Source organism: Vitis vinifera, chromosome 12, assembly GCF_030704535.1.
Source record: "Vitis vinifera cultivar Pinot Noir 40024 chromosome 12, ASM3070453v1".
Lineage (NCBI taxonomy): Eukaryota > Viridiplantae > Streptophyta > Magnoliopsida > Vitales > Vitaceae > Vitis > Vitis vinifera.
In genome coordinates, this window is record NC_081816.1 from 4,884,662 (window position 1) to 4,897,535 (window position 12,874).

At 30.8% G+C, this 12,874-nt stretch overlaps 1 protein-coding gene across 1 annotated transcript; it reads left to right on the top strand.

Moving 5' to 3' along the window:
* Positions 1-7,147: 7,147 nt before the first annotated feature.
* LOC132252591 (protein ACCELERATED CELL DEATH 6-like) lies at positions 7,148-11,750 on the top strand. Its single transcript, XM_059741215.1, has 3 exons — positions 7,148-8,483; positions 9,833-10,356; positions 10,971-11,750. The coding sequence occupies exons 1-3, from the start codon at positions 7,250-7,252 to the stop codon at positions 11,601-11,603; spliced, it is 2,391 nt and encodes a 796-aa protein (XP_059597198.1). The 5' UTR covers positions 7,148-7,249; the 3' UTR covers positions 11,604-11,750.
* Positions 11,751-12,874: the final 1,124 nt, after the last annotated feature.

Sequence of the window (12,874 nt, forward strand, 5' to 3'; positions counted from 1 at the left end):
GTTTTGGTGGGTTTGATGTACTATCATTTTGTGAACATTTGATATACAAATATTATTGGATGATGTAATATGTTACAAATTAATTCATAAGCATTATGAAAATATAAGTTAAATGTAATATGATTATTATATTTATGGACAATTTACACAGGTTAGTCTTATTTATTAATAAGCATTACAAAAATCTACAAACTAATCAACAAAAAACAACCATATCTTCCATAATCATTTACAATGATGTGACACCATAAATTAAAGGTGATACATTTAACGTGACACCATAACTCAAAGATGATGCATTTAATATGACACCTTATATATCTCATACAACTCTATATCAAATTAAGCATCACTAAAAATATATGGTGTCTCTTCTAAATGTGTCACCATTTATCTGCTTTGGTGTCGCTTCCAAATACGTCACCAATTGATACCCGACGCTATGTTGTAGTTGACTTAGTGAGTGGAGGAGAAGTGTATGCTTCTTTGTTTATTCTATAAAAACAATAATTTTAGTAGTTGAAAACGTGTATGAAATGACTGAAAATATTTTTTGAAAAATAAGAAAATAATAAATGGATAATAGCTCGTTGGCTTCTTTGAAGCCCTCTCAACTCGTGTTGTAGTTTATTGGATCAAAGCCCAAATCAGAGAGGAAGGCAAACCTGGGTTCTTGGGTACAAGTTTATGCCAAATGGGAGGTGTAGGAAGGTGAATTTCACGAGTGGTGGTGTTCAGGAAGTGGGGTTTATTATTATCATGGGAGTGGGAAGATATGTGGGCATGGATCAACCTACAGGTATGGGCATAAAAGTGGGCCTGAGCATGGGCATGAAACTGGGCCTGAGCCTGGGCATGAATGTGGGCCTGAGCATGGGTTTGAATATTGAAATGTGGCAAGTAGCCCGGATGCGGCAACTAACTTTGCCTCCTGGAGGTTATAACCTCATGATGGGCTCAGGTGGTTATACTCTTTAGCAACCATATGGTAATGGCTACCATTAGGAATGCTATAGTCTATACACGTAATGGATGCCTATTATTTCAAGTGATTCCTATATTCCCAATTTACGCAATTTAATTCTTAAAGCCCTAATTTCTCGATATTCTTTCAAATTTTGATTTTCACACTAATTTATTTGATCACTATTACCATTATTTCATTATTATTTGTTTATTTCTAAAATTCGATCTTTAAACATATCTTCAAAAATTCCATTTTTTTTAAAAAAATTTAATTTCTAATCCCGAAAATTCCCATACTCGCTTTAATTTATTTAATCATAAATATTTTATTCATTTATTTTAAAACTCCATTTTTAATCTATTCTTTAAAATTCCCGATTACCGAATTAAATTCCGAAAATTCCCATACTCACTTTAATTTATTTAATCACTAATATTTCAATCATTTATTTTAAAATTCCATTTTTAATCTATTCTTTAAAACTTCCGATTTCAAAAATTCCAAAATTCACGTTTATTTATTTAATCATTATTTTTGTTCCGTTTTAAACAATTCATTAAAATTTTCGACTTCCAATTTTAATTCCGAAAATTCCAATATTCATATTAATTTATTTAATTATTATTATTTTATTTATTTATTCTAAAATTCTATTTTTAAACAATTCATTAAAATTTCCACTTCCGCTGATTCCAAAATTCCAACATTCACATTAATCTATTTAATTATTATTATTTTATTTATTTATTCTAAAATTTCATTTTAAACAATTCCAACATTCACATTAATCTATTTAATTATTATTATTTCAGTTATTTATTTTGAAATTCCATTTTAAACAATCCTTCAAAATTCCAATTTCTGAACTTAATTTCCAATTTCCAAACTTCTAATTTCTTTCAAATTTAATATCCAAAATTCCAATTCTTAAATTTAATTCCCAAGACTCCAATTATCAGATAATCTTCAGGACTTCAATTTTCAAATAAATTTCAAAAATCCAGTTTTCACTCGAACAATTTTAATTCCACTTTGGTTTTCAAATAATCTTATTTTTCTCTTAATTTTATATAAGCATGAATGTCATTTTCATAATTTCGGAACAATGGAATTTGTGAGATTAATTCGTACAAGATCAATTGAGCTTTGATGGGGGCCCCACATACGTGATTTTATGATTGATTGATTTATTTATTGATTTGTTAGTCACGCGCGATTGGTTTATTCCACTCTATGACATGCATGTGATTATTCTATGTTTAATTGCTAACATTCGCTTTCATTGAAGTAAACCGATTCATCACTCGGGTACATTCTTTGCCTCTCCTTCATTCAATTATTTTGTTTTGAGTAATATTTATTTGGTATCATGCTCGATTAATCAATTGTCATGATTGCTTCGTTTTATTAGTAGAAACCCACTTTAGGGACTTAGAGAGGTGCTACGGTCCTTACCGTACCTTCCTGATAAGTAACCTGACCCCCAAATCCGATCCGGTTTTTCACAGACCACCTTTTCCAAAATAAGGAGTCACACTTAGGGTTTTCTTTCTTATTTTGTTTACTCTTTTAAAAATAAAACAAAAATAAGTGGCAACCTCAAATCATTTTTCTTAATCAATAAAATCAATTTTTCAAATAAAAATCGAACTCGCCATCGAGTGGGAAACGCATTAAGCAGAAATGCGGGGTCAACACTAACCTTATTAAATTTTTTTTTTCTTTTACTCTAATTTATGGTTTTACCCCTAACAATAAAATGGGGTGTGTTACATAAGGAGCCTAATAATTTTTTAAAATAATTTGAAACTAAAATATTGTGCAAGAACCAAAAATTGTTTGAAAATGACTACATCAATTTCTCACCTATGCACAATTGTACTTTTTAAAATTTTCTTATTATGTAAATGAGTTTCAAATAAAATGATATTTAATGCACTGATTGGTTAGCAAGTCTAATGATTTTAAAAAAAATTAATTTAGAACTTAAAAATAGACTCAATTAATTTCAAATTTTCAACCAAAATAGTTAAAAATATCCCAAATGTATGTGTATTAAAAGAAACTAAATTATTCATATAACTAGAAAGAGTACATTCATAATTTATTTAAAAAATAATATTAACTATTAACATTTTCTAAAATATTATTATTATTCATTTAAAAAATATATATATATATAGCTTGACATTATTAAAATATCAGTATTTATATTTTATAATATTAACAAAAAATCTATTTTTTTTAAATATATGATATTTATTTTTATTATAATGTTAGTTTCATATTTTACGAATATTATTTGTGTATTATTTATTTATTTCGTATTGATCACTTAGAATTTATATAATATTGATTTTCATTTAAAAATAAATTAAGGTTTATGTGGCTATTTTTAAAATACTATAATTCATTATTAGAAACTTTAATATATTATTAGTTATTTTTTATAGAAAATTTGCTATTAATATGTAAGAAAATCTTTTTAAAAAATGTTTAATAAATAAATAAATAACCATTTAGCAAGAGGAGTTTGTATAGTGGGTGAGAAAAATGAAATAAAAGCCATGACAATGGGAGATCTCTTTCATAGCAATGAATCTATTATATAAAGGGAAAATGTGAATGAACCATTTGCCATGTTAATTTTTTTGAAATAGTGTAAGTAAACATATTTCGGCTGTTAGGTGTTTTCCATAAGAAAAGTATGTTTGGAAACTTAAATGTGTTCAACCTTTTAAAAAATAATAATAATAATAATAATATTTATTTACGGTACTTTATTTTTTATTATTTTTCATATTTACATAATTATTTTTTAAAACAAATAAAAAAATTAAAATATGTTCTTAAAAAACTCTATTTTTTAAATAAGTTCTCAAAAACAATATTTTATATTAAAAATTATCAAATATGTTTTCTAACCGGCAAGACAATTCCAAACTTATTTATAATTTTCCTCGTAAGAAATGTGGTTCATGATTGGTTGGTGGTTAGTCATTATCCATTGAATTCATAGAAGTAAACGTTTACACACCTCATCTACCGACAACCGTTCTATCCTCATTATGTCATGTGCATACCATTTAGTTCACATTTTAAAATTCTGAAATAGAAAAATGAAATGAAAATTAATATAATTTTGATTTATTAATATATTTGGATTAATTGTTGTATAGAATGAGAATATGAATAAAATTTTTATTAGTATAGAAATCAAATTCCACTCTTATGAGGATTTTGATTTATTTGTACTATGTCATAGTATTTTACCTTACACGTGGTTGAATAATATATAATATCCATATCTTAGAATATCATATCCCCTCCTTATTCAACTTATTTGCAAGATTTGTATTTGTCGTTCAAAAGTCATCATTTAACAAGACAATTAATACAAAGCTATTATATAGTCATATATTAGTCACTTTTTTTTTTTTTTTTTATGTTGATAGTAAATTTAACTTTTTACTATTGTATCTTATTTTTATATGATTATATTATATTTATTTTTATTTTTTTTATATGATAGTAAATATGACTTATAATTGGTTGGAGGGTTAGAGACTTCGTAATATTAGAAAAACAAGTTACATCGTCGTCTCGTTAACATAGTAACAACATGTAAATCATTTTATCTATCACTCAAAAACCACATTTTAGTGAGGCAACCTATACAAAACCATTGTATAGTTATATATTTGTCTCAACTTTTCTTTAAGTTGATAGTGAACTTAATTTTTTGCACAAATATCTTATTTTTATATAACTGTACTCCATTTATTCTTTTATATTAATTTTCATGGTTTAGACTAATCCAATTATTGACTAGTGACCTTTTTGATCCAATTCACACCTTTAAGTCGTTTTATCATTGAATTTATATTACTCAAAAACAAGTTGCATCCTCATTCAGCTAACATGCTAACGACATTTCAAGTTTTTCATCAGCCACTCAAAAGCCAGATTTTAGTAAGAGAGCCAATACAAAGCCATTTTATTATCATATATTCGTCTCAATTTTTATTTTTTATGTTGACAATGAATTTAAGGTTTTTATTTTGTTTTTTTTTTTGCCCTTTTATCTTATATATATATATATATATATAATTATATTTCATTTCTCTTTCATATTAATTTCCAAATGTGACCCTTAATTGGTTGGTGAGTTAGTCATTGTCTATTAAATTCATATCACCCACCAAGTTTAGTTGCATCCTTATCAGGCTAACGTGTCAATAACATGCTAACAACATTTAAAATTTTTCAGTAAGACAATGAATACAAAGTCATCATGTGTCATACATCTGTCTCAATATTTTTACATTTTTTTTTTTGCACTTATATCTTATTTTTATATTATTATATTTCGTTTCTCTCTTTTGTATTAATTCTTAAATGTAACCCATAATTGGTTGGTGGGTTAGTTGTTGTTCATTGAATTTATATCACTCAAAGAGCTAAGTTGCATCCTCATCCTTCTAACATGCAAACGACATTTAAAACTTTTTATTTGTTACTCAAAAGTCACTTTTCTGTAAGACAACCAATATGAAGCTATCGTGTAGTCATATATTCATTTCAAATTTTTTTATTCTATTTTTTATTTTTGATGTTGACAATGAATTTAATTTTTTACACTTATATCTTATTTTTATATAATAATATTCTATTTCCTCCTTATATATATTCATTTTCAATGGTGACCCATAATTGGTTGGTAGATTAGTCATTAATCATTTAATTCATATCACTAAAAAATAACTTGAATCATTATGTTAAATCACATTTATCGCTTCCTTTCAAATTTTAACGTCACGAGTTTAATTCCCAAAAACAACATCCAAATCAATATCTAAAACTAATAAGATGTTCTATGTGAATGTAACAAAGATTTCATAACAACCTTAAATATTTTATTATTTACATTTCTTAACCAACTTAATATGTTAATAATAACGGCAGTTTAAATTTAGGGGATAGTTTGTTATAACAAATTTTTTATTGGTGACGGAAAATTCTCATCAATAAACTTTTGTCAAAACATTTTTTCCTAACTATCATGTATCGAAATTATCCGTTGGAAACTGTTTATTCCGATAGTGTATATTAGTAAAAATAAAATAAAATTTCTTGTAATGTGTTAATAATGAGTTTAATTTTTTGCACTAATTAATATTTAATTTTTATGTAGTTATATTTCATTTCCTTTTTATATCAATTTTCAAATGTGGATAATTTGTCGAAGGATTAGTCATTGTTCATTAAATTACATCGGTTCCAACATGGTAGAAGCCAACTATAACAAAAGTTGTATTATCAAATGAAGTTCATTTAAACCAGATTTTTCTCAATTCAATTAATCATTAAGCCAGTCTATTTTTGGGGTTTTGTTTTGTGTTGCACCATAATGCAATTAAGTTGTTTGATGAGAAGTCTAGCCTAATTTGATATCGGTTGGCCCATGCAAGTTGTTTGATGAAAACACATCTATTTGTACCATGGAAAAAAATACATGGCATTATTAAATTTCAGACTATAATGTAATGTCATGATCAAAAGGGTCGAAAATATGAGAATAATTAAACTGAATAAATTAAAATGATAGCAAAATTTTAACCACATTAATGTGGTCTTCTTGAGCAGTAAAGTAATTATAGTAAACGTCTAATTAATCAAGTAAAATAATTATTATTAATTATAATAATTTATTTATTTTTATCGTATAGATATTATCTACTTTACTACGAATGTGCATCTACGGCTTTTTTGTCTAATTGATGAGTTAGGTAATGTTTACTCACCCATTTTCCTTGCTTTCCTGTGGAAATTGTTCCTACATGCATTTCTGCCCTTTGCAGTGCCTGCATCCATGCTTTTAATGCCACGTCCGTATTTCCATTTATCAGCTTAGGTTAGATTACAAAATGCAAAAGGTAAAATCAGACATAATAGAAATTAGGGTCTGTATGTCATATATTTGTGCGCGAATATAGAAGATTGGGAATTTGGGATTGGATTGAAGTAAAAAAGTCAAAATGAAATTACAATAAGAGTACGGTAAAGGGATAACGTTGGGACACCAGTACGGATGTACACTTCAAGGAAGTAGGCCATGCCATGTCATGCCACCTGGAACAAAATAAGGGGTTCTACAGATTCTCTTATCGGAATCATTTGAGATATAGAATGGATGCATAGAAGGGAAGGAGACTCCTCCTCCTCCTCTAAAACTATTTTTTGTGTGTAGGTGAGAAGTTGGGATTCCCCCATCAATTAAACATGGCTGAGGAGAGGGATCCAGTAGAGTTGGGCATGGCACTCGGCGCAGATTCGAACATGAAAGAAGACGGCGTAACAGCTAAGAAGAGGGCAAAACGGTGGGCAATCACCGCAGAAGCGAGCATGGAAAGAGAGAAGGGGACGCTTGATCAAGATGAAGATGATTTGTGTGTAGGTGAGAGGTTGGGATTCTCCGATCAATCAAACAGGTCTAAGGAGAGGGATCTAGTAGATCAGTTGGGCATGGCACTCGGCGCAGATTTAAACATGAAAGAAGACAAGGAAACAAGTAAGAAGTGGAGGGCAGATTCGACACTGATCAGCTCAGATTCGACAATGGAAGAAAACCCTGTACCGCCTGAGGTGTGGGTGCCAGAAACCTCGCCAATCTTCGCAGATACTAAGATGGAAATAGACATCAGCTCATATGTGACAATGGAAGAATACCGAGTACCGCCGTGGGTGCCAGAAGCCAGGGTAGTAGGCATGCCAATCTCCGCAGATGCGAACATGGAAATAGACAGGGAAACGCATCTTGTAAGAAATATAAGTGCTCGTTCCACACAGGGACTCCACGCCCCCGCTGATGAAGATGAAGATGCGGAGCATAAGAAATTAATGGACCGCCGCATGCACGCGCAAGCGACCCAAGGAAATGTTGATGGCTTTATTAAAATTTTAGGCTCGATATCCTCCGAACAGGACCTTCAACACTCAGAAATTCTCTGCCAAGTTAGTCCCCGGAAAAACACATGCCTCCACATAGCAGCAAGCTTTGGACACCATGATCTTGCCAAGTACATAGTGAGAGAGTGTCCAGATCTTATAAAAAATAAAAACTCCAAAGGCGACACGGCACTTCATATTGCTGCTAGAAAAAGGAATTTATCTTTCGTTAAGATTGTCATGGATTCATTCCCTTCTGGAAGTGGCGCATCCCAAGATGTAGAGAAGGCTGAGCCTTCATTGCTGGGAATTGTCAACAAAGAAGGAAATACAGTGTTGCATGAGGCACTGATAAACCGTTGCAAACAAGAAGAGGTGGTGGAGATCCTTATTAAGGCAGATCCCCAAGTGGCTTATTATCCGAATAAGGAGGGAAAGTCACCATTGTATCTAGCTGCAGAATCACACTACTTCCATGTCGTAGAGGCTATAGGAAACTCTGAAGTTGAGGAGCGCATGAAGAACAGAGACCGCAAAGTCCATGGTGCCATTATGGGAAAGAATAAGGGTACTTCCCGCCTCCTTCTCTCTCTCTATTAAATTTTCTTCTTCCTCTTCAAACTTAAAAAGCATTGTTTGCAATGATGTTGGGGCTTTAAATAATCTGTTGCTTCTAACCATAGAAGAAGTCTACTGGGCTTTTCTCAGCTTTTGCTTCAATATTCCTTGTTCCTAAAAATTCAAATTTTTTTATTAATTTATGGGAGATCCATAATATTTATAAATCTTCTTTCCCAACCCAAACCCCGTCGTTGTAAATATTCTTCATCTTTGTTTTCAAAATCCTAATCCTATTTTGTCATCTTCTTATTCTTCTTCAAAACTCCAGTCCTAATTAATTCTTTATTTTCTTTTCTAAATCACAAAAATTTAAATAAAAATAAAATAAAAATTGCAGTTACATATGGCTTCGTTGTGTGCATATGGGATGGTTTAAATAGAGGGGGTAAAAAGGGCCGTAAGAGGGAAGAGCAATTGTCTGTATAGTTTGGGGTTGACTTCAAGTGATCATTTAAGATTTGATTCGAGCTTAAGGTTAGAGTTAGGATTTTTCTTTTCCCTTTTTTTTCTTTATGTTTTATGTTTCTTATAGATGCGATGAAGTAGAATGTATCCTACACATTTGAAATAAACACAAATTATAAATAATGTGATGATTTTCTATTATTCCCCATTTAACTATTACAATATTATTAAGAGTAGGGGTGGAAATGAGACAGGTTTGTACAGGTTCCACCCTATCCCTCCCCTAATGAGATGAGTTTGAAATTTAAATAAACGGAATTTGGAACGAGTTTGAGATTTTTTTTAAAACTTAAACGGAGTCAAACCGGGTGGGACATAAATGAGGCCATTTAATTTTTTATTTTTAATGGGATGGGAATGAGAAATATTTTGAATAAATGAGACGGGGGTTGGGATAAAAGTGATCGTCCCGAACCCACCCCATTTCAATCCCTAATTAAGAGGACGATAAGGTAAATAACAAAATTTACAGAAATTTTAAAATCCAAGGAGGGAAGAAGCTTTTAAAAGGATGGGCACCCCATGTGGTACAACCTCGCACCAAATTGATACTGTTTTATTGAATTATAGATAATAAAATAACAATTAAAAAAAATTTCTTTTCTATTTTTATATTAATTTTTCCTTCCTTATTTTAATTATCTAATAATTGAACCCTTTCCAAAAAAAAAATAAAAGCAATCTTAATTTTATTTTTTATATGTTCATATTTTTTTTATGTAATTTTAGTTATTAATGACTTGCACTCATATAATAATATATTTATTAGAAAAAGGTTGTTTGAAACATTCATATAAAATTTTTCTTTTATATATGATGAAAAAATGCCAGAGATGTTGGAAAAAATACTAGCCATGAAGCTCGTCCACCAAAAAGACAAAGATGGAAGGACTCCACTTCATTGTGCAGCATCCATTGGATATCTCGAAGGAGTTCAAATGCTGTTAGACCAATCTAACTTGGATCCATATCAAACGGACTCTGATGGCTTCTGTCCCATCCATGTTGCATCAATGAGAGGCAATGTGGACATTGTCAAAAAGTTGCTCCAGGTCTCCTCTGACTCAATAGAGTTACTAAGCAAACGCGGTGAGAACATTCTTCATGTGGCAGCCAAGTATGGTAAAGACAATGTAGTCAATTTTGTGCTCAAAGAAGAAAGGCTTGAGAACTTTATAAATGAGAAGGACAATGGTGGAAACACGCCACTGCATTTGGCAACCATGCATAGACATCCTAAGGTCGTAAGCTCTTTAACATGGGATAAAAGAGTTGATGTAAATCTTGTGAATGATAGAGGCCAGACTGCTTTGGACGTTGTATTATCAGTGAAGCATCCAACTACATTTGACCAGGTATATCTATATGATGCATGATTCGCATCTTGTTTTCTAAATGATGGGTACTACTAGTAGTTTCACCCTTCAACTGCATGCCATGAGTAGGAAATTAGAATGCCTCATCCATGCATTGTTACAGTGCTATGGCATTTTCCTTCGTAGATGCATGCATGCAATTATTCAAGCCTCTGACCCCTGATTGAAGGTCAATTTGAACCCATGATATCCTAAAAGTCAAGAAAATTATGGAGTCTAACTCAATCACCATCACCCTCACCAAGATTAGAGCGACTCAACCAAGGTTAGGCTAGGTTTCTCCAGCAAGTGCATATACTCTTGATGTCGGCAAAGACTTATGGGAATAAGTTTTTTGCATCATACTAAAAAGTTTTCGAACTGCTATATCATGGCTTGTGGTTGCTCTCTCGCTGCTTCACATTGCTTAATTTCATACTTCTAGTGGGTGTTCATTGAATTTACAGGGAAAAGAGAATGGCTTCCTAACAAAATATTACGAAACCCAACTCATGGAATTATAGCCTACTTTTAGTTATTATTAGGACATACATTTTATGTTCTTTCTTTCTCACGATTACATTAACAGCAACATATTTTTCTGTACCACGCAGGCACTAATTTGGACAGCACTCAAATCTGCTGGTGCACGACCAGCGGGAAATTCAAAGTTCCCACCCAATAGACGTCGTAAACAGTACTCTGAATCACCTAATACGGACAAGTACAAGGACAGGGTAAACACTCTTTTGTTGGTTTCGACCCTTGTTGCCACAGTGACATTTGCTGCTGGTTTTACCATGCCAGGTGGCTACAACAGCTCTGACCCAAATGTCGGCATGGCTGCCTTGCTGATGAGAAATATGTTCCATATGTTCGTCATCTGCAATACCACTGCTATGTATACCTCCATCCTCGCGGCAATCATCCTCATCTGGGCACAGTTAGGTGATCTCAATGTGATGGATACTGCCCTGAGATTTGCATTGCCATTCTTGGGGTTGGCCCTTACTGCGATGTCCTTAGGCTTCATGGCAGGTGTTTACCTGGTGGTCAGTAATCTTCATTGGCTTGCAATTGTTGTCGTCATTATTGGAATCATCTGCCTTGTCGGTCTCCTAGTACCCTTTTTTTTACTTTTCCTCCCAAGTAAGTCTACTAATCGTATCCTTAGGCACATCTCCTATTATCCGTTTCTTATATTGGTATGGGCATCTAAAAGCCCCGAAATGAAACGGGAAGATTAGCTCACCCTGTTGATGATGTCTGCTAGCTCCATCTTCCCCTATGTTTGTTGCTTCTTTCAGCATTATCTCAATGACTTGGTAGACAAAGTATGTCATGTATAAATGCTTAGTGTGATCAGAACTTCAATATATTGATGGTGTTGTACATGACCATTTCTTATATAAATCTATACTTTTTGGATCTATAATTAGGTATTTCTATATATATTTCAATAAATACTCCATTCATACATAAAAAATGTGAATTTGTTTCAGTTTAATTTATTGATTGAAATTTGAATTTTCAGTTGCATTTTTAAAACTTTCTTAATTATTATTCATATGAGAATTTTGGGTAAAGTTTTATTTTCAAATCCAAGTTACATCTTCTACGTTACTATTCATTGGGAAGGGGAAAAGGTTTTAATTTTAGAAAAAAAATTTATTGGCTTTTGAGTTCCAAAGTACTTTTAAAAATTAAGGAGTTCAATAATTTTTAAAATATAATTTGAAAATAAAATATGGAGGGAGTTAACACTAGAACCAAAAATTGGTTGAAAAAGACCATATTAATCTCTAGTCTATGCACCATTATGTTTTTCATTATATTTTATTATATTATTAATATTTATATTTAATTCTTATAATCATTTAAGTTATCTAAATATAGAAATAAATGAAAAAATAAACGAAATCTTCGTTTCCACTCCTGCTCTCCCGTAGCAAACAGTCCCTAATCTTAATTAATAACATAACATAATTTATATATTTGATGGACGGTAAAATCAACCATTTGTTTGGTAACTCATATTATAGCAAACCTTAAGAACCTAAATTCCCAAAAATTTTGAACCCAATTTAAGAATGCATTTATTGGTAATTTTAAAATGAGTTTCTATCCTTTTAACATTTTTAATTTTTTTTTAAAAAAATTCTTTTTAAAAAATTAAAAATGTTAAAAATACTCCCTACAATCACCTATAATGTTTGGTTCCCGGAAAGTACAAAGGAAAGAAAAAAAATGCTAAAAAAAATGATTTTCTCATGTTTGGTTGTCCTATGAAAAATATCAAAGAAAATCAAATATAATTAAAACTAATTAAAAACTTATGTATTTTTAAATTATTTAATCTTTATATTGATGAGTTAAAATAAATAAAATGAGTTTGAAGTAACAAAAAAAATAATTTATCAACTTTTAATATATTTTTTTATTTTCCTTCACTTTTTCTTTCCTTCTAGTTTTCCTTTGTATTTTCTTTCCCTCGCATTTTCCCTCAAATTTTCCGGGA